At 35.0% G+C, this 23,608-nt stretch overlaps 1 protein-coding gene across 1 annotated transcript; it reads right to left on the bottom strand.

Annotated features, from left to right (window-relative positions):
- Nucleotides 1-19,764: 19,764 nt before the first annotated feature.
- LOC139866585 (cytochrome b-c1 complex subunit 9, mitochondrial-like) lies at nt 19,765-23,323 on the bottom strand. The gene is made up of 3 exons (XM_071854865.1): nt 23,148-23,323; nt 20,932-20,979; nt 19,765-20,408 (listed from the first exon to the last, which is right to left on the bottom strand). Exons 1-3 carry the CDS (start codon nt 23,262-23,264, stop codon nt 20,361-20,363), a joined length of 213 nt encoding a protein of 70 aa, XP_071710966.1. The 5' UTR covers nt 23,265-23,323; the 3' UTR covers nt 19,765-20,360.
- Between the last annotated feature and the right edge of the window lie 285 nt (nt 23,324-23,608).

Raw genomic sequence — 23,608 nt, 5'->3', positions numbered from 1 at the left:
TCTTATTTCTCGCTATTCTAGTTTTAGGACATAGATTTTTATTCTACTTCTTATCTAAATTTCTTAAAATTACGAAAATTTATTTTAAGTGGTTAAATTAATAGACATCAAAATTTTCTGGTTCGTAGTAATAGTTGGATTTGTACGTGGACCGGGTTATTAGAGCCAAACAGTCCTCAATTATATTGAGACCAAACGAATCCTGCCCCTCTGCTGCATCTTTTGGCTATTCAAAACGTGAGCAAAATCAGAAAAGTCTATTAATTGGATAACTTATTATAATTTTTCTTTCCTTTTAAAAACTAATAGGATATTCAGTGAATACACCGAGCAAGACGATCACCACCTTTTGTACGTTCACCACCTGTAACTAGATCAAGACATTTAGCAAATATAACCGCCGTTGATTTTTCTTTAGAATCGTCATCCAGTCGACCAAGTACTTCAGTTCAAATTTCCGATAATCCATTTTTTGAACCCGACCTCACAATTGAGAATCCGGAGAATATTCAGGAACGGTTCGTAGATCCTGAACCATTAAACTTTCCTCCGGAACCACCAATCATTCAAACAGAGATTGTTGAGGAACGAACCATTAAATCAGAATCTTCTAGTGATTTCGATTCAACAAATTCAATTATGGAGAATCTGGAACCTTTAAGTATGGAAGACCGAATGAGAGCTAAACGCACTGGCCAAGGTCACGCAATTACTCATCCAGACATTAATGCGCCAGATTATGAAATCAAAGGACAAATTCTACACATGGTGACTAATCAATGCCAATTTAGTGGTGCGCCGAAGGAAGATCCAAATGAACATCTACGTACCTTTAATAGAATCTGCACACTATTTAAAATCCGAGAAGTGGAGGATGAACAGATATATCTCATGTTATTTCCCTGGACTTTAAAGGGAGAAGCCAAAGATTGGTTGGAATCGTTACCTGAAGGGGCGATCGATACATGGGATGTTTTAGTTGACAAATTTCTTAAACAATTCTTTCCTGCATCTAAAGCCGTAAGACTTCAAGCAGAAATTGTTACGTTTACACAGAAACCGAATGAAACTCTATATGAGGCATGGACTAGATATGGAAAGTTGTTAAGAGGATGTCCGCAACATGGTTTAGACACCTGTCAAATAGTACAAATATTCTACCAAGGATGCGACATCACTACAAGGAAAGACATAGATATAGCAGCTGGTGGTTCTATTATGAAGAAAACCGAAACTGATGCTTACAAAATTATTGATAACACTGCTTCCCACTCACATGAGTGGCACCAAGAAAAAGATATCGTTAGATCATCTAAAGCAGCTAGAGCCGATTCTAGCCATGACTTAGATTCCATTTCCGCAAAGATAGATGCTGTGGAGAGACGAATGGAAAAGATGACTAAAGATATTCACTCAATACGAATTAGTTGTGAGCAGTGTGGAGGACCACATTTGACAAAAGATTGTCTCAGTATTGAATTAACAATGGAACAAAGAGAGAATATTTCATACATAAACCAAAGGCCTGGAAATAATTATCAGAATAATTATCAACCGCCAAGACCAATTTACAATCAAAACCATAATTATAACAGAAATATTCCATACAACAACCAACAAGGTCCTAGCAATCAACAAGTATCCAATAATACTTACAATCAGTAAAGACCTAATTTTCAAAACAAACCACCACAACAAACCGATGATAAAAATCCGAATTTAGAAGATATGATGACAAAGCTAGTTGAAACTCAAACGCAGTTTTTCACATCTCAAAAACAAACCAATGAACAAAATGCTCAAGCATTTAGAAATCAACAAGCTTCTATTCAAAATCTGGAACAAGAAGTAAGTAACCTAGCAAGGTTAATAGGTGAAAGAAAACCGGGAAGTCTACCTAGTGATACAAATGCTAACCCCCGGAATGAAACAGCTAAAGCTATTACCACAAGAAGTGGTACAACACTTAAACCACCTGAAATACCTGTAACTTCTGATGAAGCTATTCCTACTCCACAAGAACCACAACCTGATCAAGATAAGGAAAAAGAACCGGTAGTTGAAAAGGTTAATGAAGATAACACAGTTAAGGCTAAACCTTATGTTAAACCATACCAACCACCACTTCCTTACCCGAGTAAAATGAAGAAAGAGAAACTTGAAGCCGAGCAATCCAAATTCTTGGATATGTTTAAACAGATAAATGTAAATCTTCCTTTCATTGATGTGATTTCAGGAATGCCTAGATATGCTAAATTCTTGAAAGATCTAATTTCAAATAGAAAGAAAATGGAAGAACTCTCGGCTGTTACTATGAATGCTAATTGTTCAGCAGTGCTGTTGAATAAGATACCAGAAAAACTATCTGATCCAGGAAGTTTCACAATTCCATGTTCTCTGGGTAGTCTTAGTTCAATAGAAGCATTGGCAGACTTATGTGGTAGTATAAATCTAATGCCGTATTCACTATACACTAAACTAGACCTTGGAGAATTGAAACCAACCAGAATAAGCATACAACTAGCCGATAGATCAATAAAATATCCTAGAGGGATAATGGAGAACATGCTAGTTAAAGTTGGTACTTTAGTATTTCCAGTAGATTTTGTTGTTCTAGACATGGAAGAAGATTCTCAAGTTCCTCTTATATTAGGAAGACCATTCTTAAACACGGCTAAAGCAATGATGGACGTGTTCGGTAAGAAATTGACCCTAAGTATAGAGGATGAGAGTGTTACCTTTTCAGTTGATAGAGCAATGCAACAACCACAATCTGCAGATGATACATGTTATTATATTCAAACTATAGATGCACATGCAGAATTATTAGAAGAATTTCCAGAATTACAAGGAACAGGAGAATGTTCTTTAGGAGAAGGTAATGAACCAATTGATGAAGCTGAAATGTTAGCTACACTTATAGCTAATGGATATGAACCAACAACAGAAGAAATTCAAATGCTAAAAGAAGAAGACAGATATCGATATAAATCATCGATAGAAGAACCTCCGAAATTAGAGTTAAAGCCACTTCCAAACCATTTGGAATACGCTTATTTACATGGTGAATCTGAATTACCTGTAATAATATCATCTTCTCTTACTGAAAATGAGAAATCACAACTCATTTCTGTGTTGAAAGCTCATAAACCAGCCATTGCATGGAAGATTCATGATATTAAAGGAATAAGTCCTTCGTATTGCACACATAAAATCCTTATGGAAGAAGGTCATAAAACGTATGTGCAACGCCAACGAAGACTAAATCCTAATATGCAAGATGTAGTTAAGAAAGAGATTATTAAACTGCTAGATGCAGGTCTAATTTATCCAATCTCTGATAGTCCATGGGTAAGCCCAGTTCAATGCGTACCTAAGAAGGGTGGCATGACTGTCATTACAAATGAGTAAAATGAGCTTATTCCTACTAGGACTGTAACAGGATGGCGTGTATGTATTGATTATAGAAAATTAAATGACGCCACCAGAAAAGATCACTTTCCCTTACCTTTCATAGATCAAATGTTGGAAAGATTAGCCGGAAATAGTTACTATTGTTTTCTAGATGGATTTTCCGGATATTTTCAAATTCCAATAGCACCCGAAGATCAAGAGAAAACCACATTCACGTGCCCTTATGGTACTTTTGCTTACAAACGCATGCCATTTGGACTTTGCAACGCCCCTGCAACCTTTCAAAGGTGTATGATGGCGATTTTTCACGACATGATAGAAGAATGCATGGAAGTTTTCATGGATGACTTTTCAGTCTTCGGTGATACATTTGAATCATGTCTAGTTAATCTGGAACGAATGCTTCTTAGATGCGAACAATCAAATCTAGTACTTAATTAGGAGAAATGCCATTTCATGGTTAAAGAAGGCATCGTTCTTGGACATAAAATTTCAAAAGAAGGAATTGAAGTGGATAGAGCTAAAGTAGATGTAATTGCTAAACTTCCACATCCCACCAATGTTAGAGGAGTTAGGAGTTTTCTAGGGCATGCCGGTTTTTACCGACGTTTCATAAAAGATTTTTCAAAAATTGCCACTCCTATGAATAAACTCCTAGAAAAGGATGCTCCATTCATCTTTTCAGATGAGTGTATCAAATCTTTTAATATTCTTAAAGAAAAACTCACTAATACACCGATCATGATAATACCAAATTGGAATCTACCATTTGAACTAATGTGCGATGCAAGTGATTTTGCAATGGGAGCCGTTTTAGGACAAAGGATTGAAAAAAGATTTCAACCTATATATTATGCTAGTAAGACGTTACAAGGAGCACAAACAAACTATACAACTACTGAAAAAGAACTCCTTGCTATTGTCTTTGCTTTTGACAAATTTCGATCATATCTCGTTCTTGCAAAAACGGTGGTCTATACCGACCATTCTGCTCTTAGATACCTATTTTCAAAACAAGATGCTAAACCAAGATTAATCCGTTGGATCTTACTCTTACAAGAGTTTGATATTGAAATCCGAGATAAAAGAGGAGCAGAAAATCTCTCCGCTGATCATCTTTCTCGTCTTGAAAATCCTGAATTAGAAGTTCTAAATGAATCGGCCATACAAGACAACTTTCCTGATGAATATCTATTGAAGATAGATTATAAAGAAATACCATGGTTTGCAGACTATGCAAACTATTTAGTATGTGGATTCCTTGAAAAAGGATTATCGTACCAAAGATGAAAGAAATTCTTCAGTGATATAAAACACTATTTTTGGGAAGATCCACATCTGTTTAAAAGTTGTCCCGATGGAATAATACGCCGATGTGTATTTGGAGATGAAGCTAGTAAAATTTTAAACCATTGTCACACAGGACCAACAGGAGGGCATTATGGGCCTCAACTAACAGCAAGAAAAGTTTATGATGCTGGATTCTATTGGCCTACAATTTACAAAGACGCACACCTTCTTTGCAAATCCTGTGATGCTTGTCAAAGGGCCGGAAAAATAAGTCAACGTGATGAAATGCCACAAAATGTCATCCAAGTATGTGAAGTATTTGACATTTGGGGTATTGACTTTATGGGTCCATTTCCAAAATCTCATAATAATCTATATATACTCGTAGCCATTGATTATGTATCTAAATGGGCGGAAGCACAAGCTCTCCCAACTAACGATGCACGAGTTGTAGTCAACTTTTTAAAACGTCTTTTTGCAAGGTTTGGAACACCGAAAGCTTTGATAAGTGATCGGGGTACTCATTTCTGTAATAATCAACTTGAGAAAGTTCTTAAAAGATATGGAGTAACTCATAAAATCTCCACCGCATATCATCCACAAACAAGTGGACAAGTTGAAAATACCAACCGAGCCTTAAAACGTATTCTAGAGAAAACCGTAGGATCAAATCCTAAGGAATGGTCCATTAAATTGGAGGATGCACTCTGGGCTTTTAGAACAGCCTACAAAACTCCAATTGGAACCACACCTTTTAGACTTGTTTATGGAAAAGCATGTCATCTTCCAGTAGAAATTGAACACAAAGCATTTTGGGCTTTGAAAACATGTAATCTTGATTTACATGAAGCTGTACGTCTACGATTAAGTCAACTAAACGAATTAGAAGAATTAAGACATGAAGCATACGAAAATTCGTTAATCTATAAAGAAAGAACGAAGAAATGGCATGATAAAAGAATCAGAAGTTCAAAAGAATTTAAAGAAGGAGACAGAGTTCTTCTTTTCAATTCACGATTCAAGCTATTTCCTGGAAAATTGAAATCAAGATGGTCTGGACCATTCATAGTCAAAAGAGTTTTCCCATACGGAACGATAGAATTAATAAATTCAAATGGGATTGAATTTAAAGTTAATGGTCACAGAGTTAAACATTACATACATGGTCCGATGGAAGTCGACAACGAAGTTAATCACAATTTCGACACCACAGCTAACTAAGTGTGGGGAGAATCAAGTCTTTAAAGGATAATATGTATTTCTGTTAGAGTTAGATTGTCTGTTTTCGTGTAGTTCTCGAAAATGAAACCCGAATGGTCTTTCCCTAGCAGACCCTAAAGAACTAGTCTTCTTCCCCCATTCTGAATTTTTATTTTTTTTAGGTTTTTACAAAATGAAGACTGCCTGTTAACTAAACCATGGTCTAATGCTACACGCTTTGATCACTAAACGTAATAATGACATACTACCGAGTGAATTAGTATCAGTAATCAGAGAAAGAATGGACGGCGTTAGAAAAGAATCCAGATGCGAAGATAATAAGTTACAATTTGGTAAAGGAAAATCAAAATCCGCAGCAAAAAGAAGAGCACGACACCTAGAACGATGTCACAAATGCGGAAAATGGTCACATGGAGGTAAATGTTCAAATAATCAAACCTATTCAAATACCGAATTTGTTACTTTATGCAGAGACGGACCGTTCATATGTTTAGAAGAAAAGACACTGAATGCTCAAGGTTACGCCTATGTAGCTATGGAAAACCAATTAAACTGACTATCTTATGAATGGGATAGATCATAAAATCTATTTCACAGGTATGTTTGTACAGTTTTTATTTTATTTATTTTTATTTTTAAACCTTTTGATAATAAACGCTAATTTGTTCGCTATAAAGTATTAAATTGGTATTAAATAAAATTAGATTTGGCGACCGAAATTATTGATATCATTCAAAAATTTATTACATCACTGCGAAATTTAACGTTTATTCTTAAGGTATAAATATCTTTAATCAATCAACCCAAAATATTTCAAAAATTCGTCATGAGTTAAATTAGGTCTTGGAACCGAAATTACTTTACCGAAAAGAGAGTCGCATATTTTTGATAATATTTGATTAATTAAAGTGGGATAAAAAGCCAAAAAGATTTTTAATTTTATTTTTACCATGTTTTTAAAATTAATATATAAATCTTAAATTAATATTGTAAACTTTGTAAAAACAATATATTTAAAATTGTAAATATTTGAAAAATTATATAAGTTTGGTATGAATTTATAATATGAATTTTTAAATTAAGTTTGATGAAAATTTTTAATTTTTTTAAAAAAATATAAATTTTATTTTTATGCATTTTAAATTTTAAGTTTGGTGTGAATTTTTAATATTAATTTTGAATTTTATATTTAAATTGTGTGAATTTAAAAAAAAACAAAAATTTACTTTATCTCATTAATTTAAAAATATGATTTTTAAAATTCGTCGTAAGTTGAAGACTAGGTCGTTGAACCGAAATTGCTTTACCCGAGGGAGGGACGAGAACTTTTATTATCATTATTTTTAATCTTATTGAATTAAAGTATGCCAAAAATATTAAAAAAAAAAAAAAAAAAAGACAAATTTTAAAATTTTGTCGAAGGACGGACTAGGACATCGATCCGAAACGACCTCGTTCTAAATAACAAGGGAAACAAAATTTTAAAATTAATTACTTAATTGTTTTATAAGTTAAAGATTATAAAAAAAAAAAAAAAAAAAAATTTAGCAAACTCCGCGACTCGCGGAGTTTGAAGGGGAAATCTCCGCGAGTCGCGGGAGGACCGAAATACAGAAAAAATAAAAAGAGCTGCAACTGATCAGTCCACACCTCAAACCAAAAAATACTGCGAACATATACGCGAAAAAAACCCCAAAAACACCCCCAAAATCACAATTTTTAACCGTTAATCACCAAATTTTTTACTAAAATCATGTTGAGAAGGATGCTATCAAGGAATTACTCAAGAAAAACGGTAAATTTCTACACCTAAACACCATTTAATCCGAAATTAGTGTTCTTGAGCAATTTTTTTTTCCCAATTTGATTTTGATGCTTTTTAGTGTAATTATGCTTAAATTGTTTATGTATTATGCTTATATAACCTAGATTGATGCTGTTTAACATGATTAGAAGCCTTAAACTTCAAATTTTGAGTAATCTAGGGTTTGTGTTCTTGAGCAAATTTGGGGCTTTTTGATATAAACAGGTTATGGCCGATTTTTATCATGAATTGTTGCTAAATTAAGTAGTGTAACATGTTTAGGTAGTTAAATGATCCAAACTTTGAGCCTAAACATGATTTTGAGAATTAAAGTAGACTTTTTCAAGTCTAAAAATTCATGAACTTGATTTTTGAGAGATAATGCCATTTGAAACTTGTTTAATTGCTAGTAATGATTATTTTGACATGTTATTTGAGTTGAATGCTTATGAACTTGGCGAACATTTTCGTATATGCTTATTTGAAAAAGTGTAGATTTGATGAAAATGTGAAAATGAGCTTAAGTTTGATATAAATTGATCATGACATTGTGATTATTTTGATTGATGATTTTGCTGACACTAATGCATATTTGGATGCACAAAAATTGTGTTTGATGTGTTTTGCAGACTGAAAGGGGTGAATCTTCATCCCAAGCTCGCAATGCTCCTGCTGAGAATGCGGAACAACAGGAGGTGGATAACTACTACAAGCAGGATATACCTCATCCGATCATGACATTTTCTGATATGCACTTGGAAGAGTTGCACCCGAACCTGAGATTTGACAGACTTTGGATAGATTATCCAAAATACCAAAGGGGTTTGCATACTCTTCATTCTAAGGTTGTTGAGGTACCGAGGGTCATAGAATGGGGACCCTTAGAAGCTGTAGAATTGGCCGGGCCAATTAGGGAATTACTTGTACAGAGGTATGGTAATTCTACTTTTAATGACTGGGTACGTTTATTCACCATGCGTAGACCTGTATATAAAGTATGGTGTGAAGAATTGTTGTGTAGTATAGAGTTGAATGATCGGGTAGCTAGTTTAACCGATCGTTCTTTTATTAGATTTTTGTTAGGCGGTTCGATGCGCCACATGTCTTTACTGGACATGGCTCAGGCTTTACGTATATATACGCCTGAGGAGTTAGCATCTGCCGATTGTAGAGGGTTGATACTAAACGGTAGAAAGATAGATGAAAATTTTGATACACACGGTGTGTGGAGTCAAATGACAAGCCATCACCGTTTCAAAGGGGGAAATTACTCTTATTTGGATATAGATAGAGCCGAATTAAGAGTGATTCATAGGTTTTTAGCTAATTCGATTACACAAAGGGGTAAGAACAAGGAAAAGGTAAATGAACAGGATTTGTTTTACCATATGTGTATTTGAGACCCACAAAGCGCTGTAAGTATACCGTATTGTGTGGGTTATTATTTATCAGCTATGGTTCGGGGGATGAGACCGCATAACATAATAGGAGGTGGTATTTTTATTACTTTGATTGCTGAATATCTCGGTGTGGATATAAGTCGGGGGGGATTATTAGTCGAAGAACCAGAACCCCGCGATACTATTGGTTTAAATGTATACCATGGTGCGAAAGTTTTGAAGAGGCGAAATAACGCCGCAGTACCATACCATGGTAGACATCCACAGGTTGAGAGAAACCAACAGCAAGGTAATATAGGAGGGGGAAATGAGATGCAAGAAATGCAAAGGTTTATAGCTTCACAGGAGTACGAAAATGCTAGACAGAGAGCATTTGAAGATTGACAAGTTCATCAGAACCAAATCATAGCTCATTGCCAACATATAGGTAGAAACTATATTCCTACACCGAAACCCATCTTCCCTCCCTGGTCTATAGAGATGCAACCACCTTATCCTACGTATAACCCTGCCGAAGCATTCTATAGCACCTATGGTTATGCCTGGAACCCCTATTGGTACCAGTATCATCCCTAGTCTACTTAGTTTTATTTATTTTGTAATTTGTAATGATTGATACGTTTAATACTTTTGTTAATATTGTAATAGTTTTTATAATTGTCTAACTTTTATTCTTAGATTTTAATAATTTTTGAATGTGGGGTAATATACCAAACTTCAAAAATATGTATATATGTTTGCAGTTTATCTTATGTACACAACAGGGTAAAACAACGCATTTTCAAAGACTGACATTAAGTTCAGCAAAAGCAACTAATTTTGACGACAAGATGCAAAATATATGTGAAATAACAACAAGACGGAATGAACAAATGATGTGCACCATTTATCATTCAGCAAACAAACGCCAATATATTTGGAAACTTTGGTAAAAATTTAATCATTTTCACACAAATCAACCTCAATAATTTAAATTATTACTGATTTCTTGCAAATGAGGGCATTGCAAGATCTTAAGTGTGGGAAGGGGTTAAATTCTTTCGGATTTTAAATTTTTTTACTTTATACACTTGGTTACCATTAAAAATACTAGTAAAGCAGTAGTTGTATTAGAATCTAGTGCTCTCTGATAATAAAGAACAGCCCTTGTCTTATATACTGACTACCCAATTCTAGTAAAATTTTTAAAAATTTTCAATTAAATGAACTCAAATTCATGTTTATACATATTTATGAACGATAAAACTAGGTGTTAACACCGAAATTATTGTTACCTCGGAAAGGACATAAATTGAGAAACAAACCAAAATGTTAAAATTCATTTAAAATGGAATAGAGGACGATAAAAAGGAAAATAAAAGCCAAGTGTGGGAAAATTTACCAAGTTATCTTAAACATATGTCACATATATCTGTAACAAATAACTGAAAATACTTTTGCTTTGGACTAAACTAAACTGTTTTACCTGATTTACTGTAAGAAAGATGGATCTACACGATGAATCAATTCCATCATTAAAAGGAAGTAAAGTCTTCCGAAAAAGACACGCGCTTCTTGATTTAGGTCATAAAGTTGTCGTCCAGACCAGCTGTAGGTTGACGAAAAATCTAGAAAAGTCATCACTAAAATCAGCAGGAAATCCACGGACCTCAGCATTAAACAGGGTCGCCAAGTGGTCAGATTTATCCTAACCATGAGAAGGATTTATCTTGTAAAATGGGGGGGCACCATGCAAATTAGCTGGATAAGACTAATGAATCAGATCCCCAGAAAGGATAATCTCCTTAAAGATTAAAAATCAGCTTTTAAGACTGATATTACTCAATCCTAGAGATTGACCTTAAAGATTGAGAATTCAAACTCATGGAATTCAATGATATCTAAACTCGAGCTTGAACGAGAAAATATTTTGATCAAAATTACAAACCGATTTGTTTTCTGAAAACCCTATTTTCAATGCGTTCATTACCATTGAATGTGAAATCCTAGGAATTCACCTGGAATTCATTAGGTCACCTGAACTAAATCGGGTGTCAACCGTAAGAACAGTGGTTGCATAGCATGGTCAAAGACAAGACCTTGTGCCAGACCGAAAAATTATAAGGGTGAGCTTTACTATTGCTCCTACCAAGGATAGTAATTGCGTCCGACACGTTATAGACCATAATCAAATACATGTCATTAGACATTGCCTTAACAGTTGCTTGTTCAACGCTTTTCTTTACAACCGGACGGTAGTTTACCGAAAGGTAATATACGGGACAAGTAAACTGGATGTGTTGCTTTCCAAATACAAGGTTAGCAAGTGGGTGACACAAAACCGCAAGTTTTGAGCTAAAATTTTCAAATCTGAAATCCACCAAAACCACAAAAATATTTTGCAAACATCGGTAAAGGGTTATTCCGGAAAACTTATCTAGGGTAAAAACTAGATTTAATTTTCAAAAGATCAAATGTTTTCATAAAGATCCAATTTCCTTAATGGATCTAAATTTTTATAGTCATGTGGGACTGTAAACCATATCGTTACTACCATTGTTTATACCACCGTATAGAAATCACTGATGTACAAAGTGTGAAGAATAAAGAAGTGATTCTAGTATTTCAAGACGATATTGCTTGAGGACAAGCAACGCTTAAGTGTGAGAATATTTGATAATGCTAAAAATGAACATATATTTCATAGCATTATTCTTCAAGAAAGACAAGCTTTTAGTTGCAATTGTTCTATTTACAAGTGAGATTCGTTTAAATAATAAAAGGTGAAGACAAAAGACAGATTCGACGAATTGAAGACGCAAACGACCAAAAAGCTCAAAAGTACAAAAGACAATAAAAAAGGTTCCAATTATTGACAAGAAACGTCTCGAAATTACAAGAGTACAAGATTCAAAACGCAAAGTACAAGATATTAAATTGTACGCAAGGACGTTCGAAAATCCGGAAACGGGACCAGAGTCAACTCTCAACGCTCGATGCAACGGACTAAAAATTACAAGTTAACTATGCACATAAATATAATATAATATTTAAATAATTCTTATAATTATTTAATATATTATATTTATTTAAAACCGTCGGTAAACAAAGAGCCAAACTCCTCTGAGCTATAAAAGCAAACTCCGCGACTCGCGGAGTTTGAAGGCCAAAAATGCCGCGAGTCGCGGAGCCCCAATTTCTGAAAGTCCCTATAAAGCTCGCGCATTCTGATCGTAAAAAAATCATCTTTTTCTTCTTCTCTCATAATACTACGTAAATATTTATATTTATATTTTAATTTTAATTTTAATTTTAATTATAATTCTAATAATAAGGGTATGTTAGCGAATATTGTAAGGGTGTAAGTCGAAATTCTGTCCGTGTAACGCTACGCTATTTTTAATCATTGTAAGTTATGTTCAACCTTTTTACATTAATGTCTCGTAGCTAAATTATTATTATGCTTATTTAATCCGAAGTAATCATGATGTTGGGCTAATTACTAAAATTGGGTAATTGGGCTTTGTACCATAATTGGGGTTTGGACAAAAGAACGACACTTGTGGAAATTAGACTATGGGCTATTAATGGGCTTTATATTTGTTTAACTAAATGATAGTTTGTTAATGTTAATATAAATATTTACAATTGGGTGTCCCTATAAATTACCATATACACTCAATCGGACACGATGGGCGGGGTATTTATATGTACGAATAATCGTTCATTTAACCGGACACGGGAATGAATTAATAGCCACTAGAATAATTAAAACAGGGGTGAAATTATGTAAAAGGACACTTGGCATAATTGATTACAAAATATTAAAACCTTGGGTTACACTCAGTCGACATCCTGGTGTAATTATTAAACAAAGTATTAAAATCTTGTTACAGTTTAAGTCCCCAATTAGTTGGAATATTTAACTTCGGGTATAAGGATAATTTGACGAGGACACTCGCACTTTATATTTATGACTGATGGACTGTTATGGACAAAAACCAGACGGACATATTAAATAATCCAGGACAAAGGACAATTAACCCATGGGCATAAAACTAAAATCAACACGTCAAACATCATGATTACGGAAGTTTAAATAAGCATAATTCTTTTATTTCATATTTAATTTCCTTTATTTTATATTTAATTGCACTTCTAATTATCGCATTTTTATTGTTATTTTATTTAATTACACTTTTAATTATCGTACTTTTTAATTATCGCAAGTTTATTTTATCGCACTTTTATTATTCGCAATTTCATTATCGTTATTTACTTTATGCTTTAATTTAAGTCTTGTATTTATTTTTAATATTTTACATTTGGTTTTAACTGCGACTAAAGTTTTAAAATCGACAAACCGGTCATTAAACGGTAAAAACTCCCCTTTATAATAATAAAATTACTTATATATATATATATATATTTGTATTTTTATAAAAGTAAACTAATATAGCGTTAAGCTTTGTTTAAAAAGATTCCCTGTGGAACGAACCGGACTTACTAAAAACTACACTACTGTACGATTAGGTACACTGCCTATAAGTGTTGTAGCAAGGTTTAAGTATATCCATTCTATAAATAAATAAATATCTTGTGTAAAATTGTATCGTATTTAATAGTATTTCCTGTAAAAATATAAGCTATTTTATATACTACTCTGCTAAAACATCACCCATCATACATCGGGGGTTTAGTTCTCATGAAGCTCTTAAGATAACGCTCCATTTCACCACTACTTTGAAGTTCGGAATACTTCCTATCCATTTCTTCTCGAAACGCACTCATTTGCTCCGCAACGGCGGCCGCAACTCTAGAGTTAAACTTCTCGTCATTCGTCTCGATCTCGTGTCGCGTCGTCATTCTAAAGAATGCAAAACGATTAGTCCACGAACGTATAAAACAACACGCATAACACCGCCCCATCTTGCTCAACACTCGTCGTACATCACTTGTTAGACACGATTTGCACCCGTAATAAGGTTTGCAAGTCCTTATTACGCACACACGTCGTCTCAACTCGTTAGTACAACGACCGCCTCGCTCGATGATATAAACAAACACAACAAAAATTCTACGCGATATAAACACACGCGAGAGTTATTATCACAACACAATAACATATTAATAATGTCCGCATTACTAATATAAACGTTAGTCCACCTACAAACAAGGCACTAACTATAGCCCATTCCGACCCGTAATCCTACAAGTCCCACAACAAATTAAGCACACACAAAAGTCTAAGTCTAGGCACCTATCTCAAGTCACCTAAATCCCTTAGACCATGCTCTGATACCACTTGTAACGACCCAACCCGTTAACCATCCGAAAACGTGTCACAAAAAAAAAAATTCTGAAACAGTTGATCTGGACGGCGTCCAAAAGCTTGGACGGCGTCCAGCTCTTAATACTGGGACGGCGTCCAGACATCTGGGACGGCGTCCAGATGTACTAAAACATTCTGATCAGTTTTTCGAACTCACGCGGGCGAAAACCCTCTTCCCGACACTTTTAAACCAAAACACATTCACAATATAATACAATAGTTTAAACTAAGAGTTTTTCACAATAAAAACCGAGTTTTACGACACCGGGCCCACATCGACCCAAAATACCACAAGTGACTATTTCGACCCATTAGTTTATACAAAAACATAGACCGAGCATGGGATTGGGGACACGCTACCCAATCCTAATCAAATCCAAAAGCAAGTCTTCTAAAGCAAACTACGCAAGTCCACTAGTCCCCGCGCTTACCCGAGCCACCGCATCCATGCAATCTATAAAAATGTAAACAACGAGAGGGTAAGCTAACGCTTAGTGAATGAGAATATACTACATACATATATATGCATAAAATGAAATGCGCATCGCTAACACACAAATACGAGCCACATACCGCAATCCAAGCATAACTAAGCAATGTTATACCTAACGTACCACCAAGTCAAACCGCAAGATTAGTTACAACAATATAAGTAAATACGCGTACATAAGTGGGTAACCAAACTACAAGGTTAACCCCTTAACCTCAATCATACGAACATTGGCCGAACAACCCGAGCCTTAGTGAATTCGCACAACCCGAAATTCACTTCTCTACCAATTCAACAACCGAGGTTGGCCGAACTACCCGAGCCTTAATGAATTCGCACAACCCGAAATCCATCACCTCATAAAAAGGATGACCGAACAACCCGAGTCATCATGAATCCGCACTACCCGAGATTCACTTCCCAAATACCAAAACCCACGGTCACGGGATTATAAAATCCACCACATCGGGGTTATCCACATCACAACAATATCAACCCTTCGCCATTGGGGTTATAACATCCATATCACAACCACGTGTGATCACGTACACTCAAAATGTGTACCACGTCAAAGGTGGTCAACCAAAACGCACAACCGTGCCAATTGGACTCGTACACAAGTCCATCAATCCACCTATATGTGAAGTGAGCTCTATAGCCGAGAATCACTTCACCCGACCCGCACCCATCCTACACATACATATGCATATAGGATATTAACACTCACCTTGTCGCCTTGATGAATGCTTCCAAATAATCCGCAACTCGTCAATGGAACGTACCTATTCCATTATCACAATACAAACAACACAATTAGGGTTGACTTACAAACCAACCCAATTGACCCTTAGTTCAAATTCGACCCATTTGCACTTCCAAGCACAAACCGCGCCTAAATTAATCAATAATCACTAATACACGTGAAAATGGTCCTAACACACCCATTAAACCCGAACACAAGTGTTAAACATGTGTCATACCCATTTTGACACCAAAACCCTAATTTTGACCCATTTCAAAATTAGTTAACCAAACTCACCCAAAAAGGGTTCCATCACTTCCATAATCACTAATCCAAGTGATTAAACTCCAAATCAAAGCCTAATCAAGGCCAAAACGTCAACCGACCCAAAACCCGCCAAGTGACAAGAATAACAAGTCACTATAAACCCATTTCATCATCTAAAAGGGTTATACAACAAACTAGCTCAAAACCCTAAATTGAATATCAAATCTAAACAATGAAATTCGGAGTTTGAGCTTACCAATACCACCACAACGTAGCTAGGAGCGAGATGAACAACTTTAGAACCCGAGCTTTTGCGAGAATCCGACTCCTTCTTCTCCAAATCCACCTCTCTCTCTCTCTAAAACTCTTACTCTCTCACTAGAACAAGATGAGAGTGTTTGTGTGGGTGTTAGTGGAGCAAATGAGGCTCCTAGAACTGATCTTGTGGCCTTAACTCGTTCCATAAGTGAAAATACCATTTTGCCCCTCTAAAAATCTTAAAATAACCCAGCTGGCCCGACAGACAAACTGGACGGCGTCCCAATTTCTGGACGGCGTCCAGCCTTTAACATCTGGACGGCGTCCCACCATCCTGGACGGCGTCCCGAACAACTAAAAAGTCAGAAACAGGATTAGGGTCTTACAATATATCAATGGCTAAAAAAAGCCGTTAGGCGACACTGATGGGACACGCACAATTTGTCAGACGCAATATTTTATGCGAAACAGATATAATTTTGCGGAGCGTTTGGGAAATACAATTTTAACTACATTTTTTAGAGTTTATTATGTTATATTTTATTCGTAAATATAACACAATAAACTGGGGGAACTTGATCATATATAAAGGCATATATATGTATATTTTTAGTGCAAAAGGCAATTTGAATACAAATGCAAATATAACCGCGCAAACAGACAAGTAACTACGTACTGCGTTGTGACATTGCGGATCCGCGCATAAATTAAGATTGCGAAGATGTCCCGCATAAGGATTGTGGATCTGCTACTCCTGCGTGAACATTGATTCCGCGGATATCCTAAGCCTATAAATAGGGAGTTTGGCCTCTCATTTTAGGTTGTTGATTCTGTGCAATTGCTCTGGTTCTTGTGATTCACTTGTGACTACACCCAAGTATCAATCATAATCGAGCCAAGGTAATGCAATCAAGATCGAGACATGGTGATTGATCACTTGAATCTAAGTGAAACACGATCATAAGGTTCCAATAATATTATCAACACCACCATCCACCCCTCATTGCACTCAATTCCTAAATTAGATCGTTGCATCTAATTTAGGATTGATCACCAACGTTACCTGCACTAAACCCGAATTGTCGACAATATTGAATCAAAGACTATCACGTACAGTTTACAGAATCAACACAAACCAACAAAAGACACAACAAGTGGTTGGCACGATCCAACCATTGTTCGATCACCAGATCGTGCGGCAGTCTGCACGACGGCTGTGGCAGACAACTGGCAGACTGCGCGAGGACCGCTTATACTTTTTTAGCTGTTGCAAACTAAATAGTTCAATGTGGCAAGAGCATGTCCCCTTTGTCCTATTACTTGGCATTAAAGGACAAAGACGTCCACCTATAAAAAGAGCATCAAACCCTCGTTACAACACACGTTACGCACATTATATTCTACACACACTTGCACTCACAAATCACTTACGGTCAAGGTTGTAAAAGACGCAAGTCGGTGATGCGCCGGTCACAACCTTTGACGGACGAGTTAGTCGAGACGGGGACGCAACGGGGACGCGTCGGACGTTCACCAACGTTGACTTTTTAAAATAGTTTTATTAAATATATATTCATATATAATATTATCTAGAAATCGGATCTTAAAATATAAACTATATTTACAATAAACGTGAACAATTAACAATTATTAACAGTAATACAAAATAAAAATACAACATTTTTTATTTTGACCGACATTGACCACATTTGACCGATTTTGACCGGATTTTTAGCCACGACGCGTCGGCCATGCCTAAAAAATGACGCGTCGGCAAACTTTTGCAAGCTTACGATTACATCATTGTCATAAAGATTCTAAGCCGCGCTACCGGAATCTTAACAGCGCCTTAAGCTTTATTTAACGGTTACATGTAACGTTCTATGAACATTAACCCTAGCACCTCCTTTGAGTCATCAATACCGGCTAGCCCCGATGATGGTGGGTCGACGTTAACATGTTGAGATCATCATTTTCATAGTGTGGTTATTCACGGTGCACCGGACCGGAGAGTTAAACTCGAATGGTCCTTAAATCCCCCTCTTTCGTTGATTAAGTGTAGACCTAACCCTAAGGATTAAATCTATGCTTGATCAATAAGCGACACCACTCGCTTAGCGTAAACTAACGATACCATTTTATTTCATGACGATGTTTGTCACATTTCATTCTATTTCTGTGAATGTAGTTATAAATTGATATTTTATCTTTCATTTTCTTATGACGAAAACGAGGCATCCTTTAAACATAAATAGCTGATTCACCTATATAAACAGCCAAGTTTTGATTGGTCAAAGTGACATATTTTGCGTCACCAAAACATAACAAGCCTCGATTCTTGAATTGTTCGCAACTTCTAAATCTACATAGGAATTCATCGTAGAATCACCACCATATCCCCAATAATTAAAATTTGCCATTAACAAATTACCTTTGAAGTTGTTGTTAGACTACTGAGAAAATTTAAAATATAGATTAATTATTAATTGCTTGGTTCGTCAACTTAAAGCCCGCTAAATGTGATTATATTACCTCCTACATAAACATGATGCAACTCTTCCTTACATAAATCGAGTGAGGTTGTTTAAAGAAATCTTTTATTACTGTTGAAGTTGAATAATCGATTAAAATAGTGAGATACTAGTAGGAGCCACTTAAATTAGTATATTATCTAATAGACAAAAATGGTGGACAATAACTAGGACCATTTTCGTCATTTCAATTTTTTTTAATTCTAATTAAATTTCACTACACCAACAAAGACCTCACACTTTTTTCAAATATTCAAATCGACCCTCCAACCAGGAGATAAAGTGTCACATAACTATTTTCATAAAAAAAAATTAAATAAACTCCACCCAAATATTCAACAGGTCATATCTTCTCGCTCGCAAAGAGTTAAATTTTTCCGACACCATCGTTAAACTCGAAATAATTTTAGGAACACAATGTCACTAACTATACGCAAAACGGACACTTTTTAAAAAACGCTAAATATTTGGAGTACTTTTCATACACGTTGATTTTGCGTTAAATTTTTAAAAGACGATAATTATATAGCTAAACGCGAAGATGGACATATATTGTTAATTTAAAATAGCATTTAAATCTTTCACGGGTTATACCTTTTAGTTCGACTCGAGTTGCGCTTCAACGACATAATTCTTTAGCCACGAAATAATTTTACAAATTAAACGCAATAAAATATATTGAAAACCGAAACTCCGGCGCGAAGTGAGGATTCAACAACTAGTTGTTAACTGATTAGCAATTAAAATGCTTCGTAAGCTTAATTTATTTATGCATACCTGTTAGATTGATTGGTAAAATGAATAAGAGAGATCCAGTGAGAATGATGTGATTATTTTATAGAGTACGCATGATGTTAGACATACAAAATTTGGCACGCATATAGGCGATATTATTATGGTAAAAAAATCACACCCTTACTAGCTTATTAAAACATTTCAAACCATGGGTGTGTTTGGTAAAAGAGCTTATGGAAGCTTATGAGAGCTTATAGGAAGCTTATGAGAGCTTATAGGAGCTTGAGCTTATAATTTTAATAAGCTCCAAGTAATAAGTTTTATTTGGTAGACATAAAAAGTAGAGCTTATGAAAATAATAAGCTCTAGAAAAATAAACTACTTCTAGTAGCTTATGAAAAAAGTAGAGCTTATGAACTAGAAAATAAACTCCAGCTACTTTACCAAACACTTATAAAAAATAATAAGCTCCAGCTACCAACTTTAAAAATAAGCTCCAGCTCCAGCTCTAGTCCACCAGCTCCAGCTCCAGCTATAAGCTCCGACTAGTTTCATCCAAACACACCCCATATCCATTTCTTTTAATTTCACTCCTCAAAGTCTCAAACTGTCAACACCATACGATAAGGGGGGAAACAATTTTACGCAAAGATCATTTAAATATTGCAACTAAATGAATAATATCATCAAGCAAGCACGTCAAAATTCAAAACAATAACGAGAAATGGCTTCTCTGAAAAGTTAAGGGGGTCTAGTCCTGGGAATGCAACAACCAGTTTGACCCACAACAAAATATATCAAGGCTTATTATAAAGATGAATATAAAAAAACTTGTCCTCTCTAAAATCTCGAAAGGGTGAGAAAACAATCACGGACGGCGATGAAGACATGCCTACTTCATTCAGTTGGTCGCTGTCCCAACACAGAAATGTCCTCATACCGTTTCTGCATAAAGACAAGAACATGTCTTGCATTAATATCCCAACACAGAACTATCCTCATATATAGAACCAGAAATGATATAATTTAACAGAGAGAAAGAATAACTAAACAAGAAAAACATGTCGTGCGACAATGATTAATTCACTAGCCAAGTCATTCTTAAGTGATTCTTGTGATTCGGTCGAAGAAGAATAGACTTGATCAGTTTAAAAGTACCAAAGAGGTTGCAAAATAACTGAGCTTTTCAAGCACATACATGTATGCAAAAAAGTCTCATTTATATCAAGTTATTCAAAATGAATTTATTTATATTGATATTTCAGTATTTCGCCGGTTGTAAACATTAAAACTGGCCAATATGTCATGGGTTGCACCAAGTCCAAAAATGTGTTCTACTCTGAATCATGTAACAGATCCCTTTTGATATATATCAGTGGGGTTTGTGGAAGGAGTAATCAGGTTTATCATAGAGTGATAAAATAATGATATCACCACATGCATCATACAAAATAAAAGATAAACTTACTCCAATATTGTTGTTCTCCCAGAGTTTATGAACTCCATAATCAACTGCCTGAAACACATAAACAGCACAAGTACATCAGTTGATTGCATAGACCTTGCATCTCATATAAAGATGTCACACAAAAACACCTATATTCCTTTAAATTGCCATTCAAAAATATCCTTGAAGTCAACAGACAAAGGGAATATACAAAGGAAATGCTCCATTTAACCATTAACCCATCTATCCATCTATATCGCTTCTGAGATACTTTGTTCTATAAAACAATATTTCTGCTTTCTCGTATTAAATGGGGCTTACGGTTTTGGTTTCTCCCAACTAAACATAAACAGAAATATCTTTACTTTAATAGTTAACATCTAGACCTTAGTTATTTTCATATCACACACCTTCTCTATAGAATGATAACCTTCGTCACCTACCAAACTATCAAGGCCAGCCCTCCTGGTGGGCCACATGAATAAGGCCAGGAGGAAATTAGGGGCATCATCTATTAGTTCAATCTTTATAAGTGTACGGTAATTTTTGGGCTCAAATTTTTGAAACTGAATGACAAAATAGAAATGATTTCAACCTTCTAATACTTTTATTCATTATTTGAACAAAATTAATTAAGCTCTGTGGCATCAAATAATAATCAAGTAATCAAACTTCAGAACTTTGTATCAGAAATTACAACCAGAAGTGATCAAAATTTGGGATCGAGACTAATAATAAGTATTACTATCTTACAAATTGAAATCAATCAAGACATCAAACTGATTATTCTTTCATATTTCATTCTCTTCATTTGTTTGATCAGTTTCTTTCTTTCATAATCATTGTTATATTTTTGCTTTAAACAAAGTTATGTAGTTTATATATTATTATACTGTCTCGTTGTATACGACATCGTTTTAGGAATGTATGAACTTGTGATTTGAAGTTTATTTTCTTATATTGTAAAATATTCATTTAAATAAAAATAGTCGTAAAAATGATCTGCCTAGCTTCACTAAGTTACAAACCACTATGAAAGTGTAAAATTAATTTACGATAAGCATTATTTAGTCAACTCGCTCAGGTCATTATACAACCCAGGACCGGCCCTCAAACAACAAAAGTGGAAGCTATTGGATGTCGATTACTAAAGACATACAAGTAGCCTTGCATCTTATATCAGCTACATTGTTAGACTGAATACCATCCTAGAATCTTCAAACTCTATGACATACTGACATGCATAAACCCAACCAACTACCTTGAGTGAACATTGACACAACTTGTAACGTCTTAATGGTTAATAACAGCCAACTAACTCACTAACTATAGAAAAGCTATAAACAATCACCACAATTATCGATGACCAGTTTCTAAGGGCTCACATGGGATCAAGTAGCTTATATCGCAGCCCTAGACTTCCTCACGAAAAAGTTCTTCCCTCATATAAACCACAAAATAAATCTAAGGGTGCGTTTGATAAAACTGAATGATTTAGCGTTGAATGGTTCATAATATGAATCATTCAAAAGTTCTAAATGAAGTTACTTCTGAATGAAAATAACATGTTTGATAATCATTTTGAACGAATAATGTGAATGATGTAAAATTACCGTTTAACCTTTGACATGAATAAAAAGTACAATATAGTTGTTTAATAAGTGTTTTTGATATATTTTAAAAAGCATATTATATAAAATTTGTGTGCTTATTGCTTAATGGTTAAGAGATAATTCCAGTACCATCTGCATTCGGCGCTGAACCATTCAATTAAGAGGTAAACAGACGCACCCTAAGCTTGATACCAAGTTTCTCCTTGATAAAACTTCGCAAATCGATTTCAAATCCGTTTTTTAAAATACGAGTATATTCAAGTAGCAATTATATTACAGTCGACATATTAAATGCATACAAATAACAATCACTAAAGTACAAATTCAGATCTACAGTAACAAATCAAGTATAATAAATTCCATCTCCATTAATAGATTAAACAAAAAAACTTCCATGAATATCAAAATGAAAACCTAATTAATCAACAAAAAACATAGCGATGCATATGTGTTGTAAACAATATCAACTATAATCGTTTGTATGGATGTCAAAGCCATAAAACCTAATTAACAATCGAAAGCATAATCAATATACATAACAGAAACGTCCGTACATATGCTATAGTATAATCGAAGATATAATATAATTTACAAAAATTATAATAAGTGAATCGGAACCCTAACCCGTTCACCAAGGAGAGCACCAGTGATAACGAAGGTGACATAGACGGAATTACGGCGCATAATAACTTTGTAAAGACCTTCAAAGAGCCCACCGGATCTTCGAGCTGCCGTACTCATCTTTTGATTGATTGATTATTGATTGCGTAACCTTTCTGTTGTTCACGAGATCGGAAATGAAATGGTGTTAGGGTTTTTTTGTTGTTGGTTTTTGATCGTATGGCTTAACGAATCTGGATACGGGTCGGCGAAAGAAACGGATCGGGTCAATGTAATTGTTAGGGAGTAATTTTCATCGTTCGGCCCATACTATTAGAAGCCCGTTATCTAGAATAGAAGTCCAAAGAGAATAAATTAAAAAGAGTCCAAGTTGCAGCCCGTCAAGATCAGTAATGTTAACCATAATTCTTGGCCGAGTCTACCATTGGCCCGTAGAGTCTCGGGACGTACTAGTTTGAAATTTT

Source organism: Rutidosis leptorrhynchoides, chromosome 1 (assembly GCF_046630445.1).
Source record: "Rutidosis leptorrhynchoides isolate AG116_Rl617_1_P2 chromosome 1, CSIRO_AGI_Rlap_v1, whole genome shotgun sequence".
NCBI lineage: Eukaryota > Viridiplantae > Streptophyta > Magnoliopsida > Asterales > Asteraceae > Rutidosis > Rutidosis leptorrhynchoides.
Note: the sequence above shows the minus strand (reverse complement) of the source record. Positions and strands in the feature narration are given on the sequence as shown.

Coding starts and splice junctions, on each gene's coding strand:
- LOC139866585 (XM_071854865.1), bottom strand. CDS start 23,264: ATGAGTACGGCAGCTCGAAGATCCGGTGGGCTCTTTGAAGGTCTTTAC. Junction 20,980..23,147: donor GTGCTCTCCTTGGTGAACGG/GTTAGGGTTCCG, acceptor TATGTGTTTCAG/GCAGTTGATTATGGAGTTCA. Junction 20,409..20,931: donor GGGAGAACAACAATATTGGA/GTAAGTTTATCT, acceptor GTCTTTATGCAG/AAACGGTATGAGGACATTTC.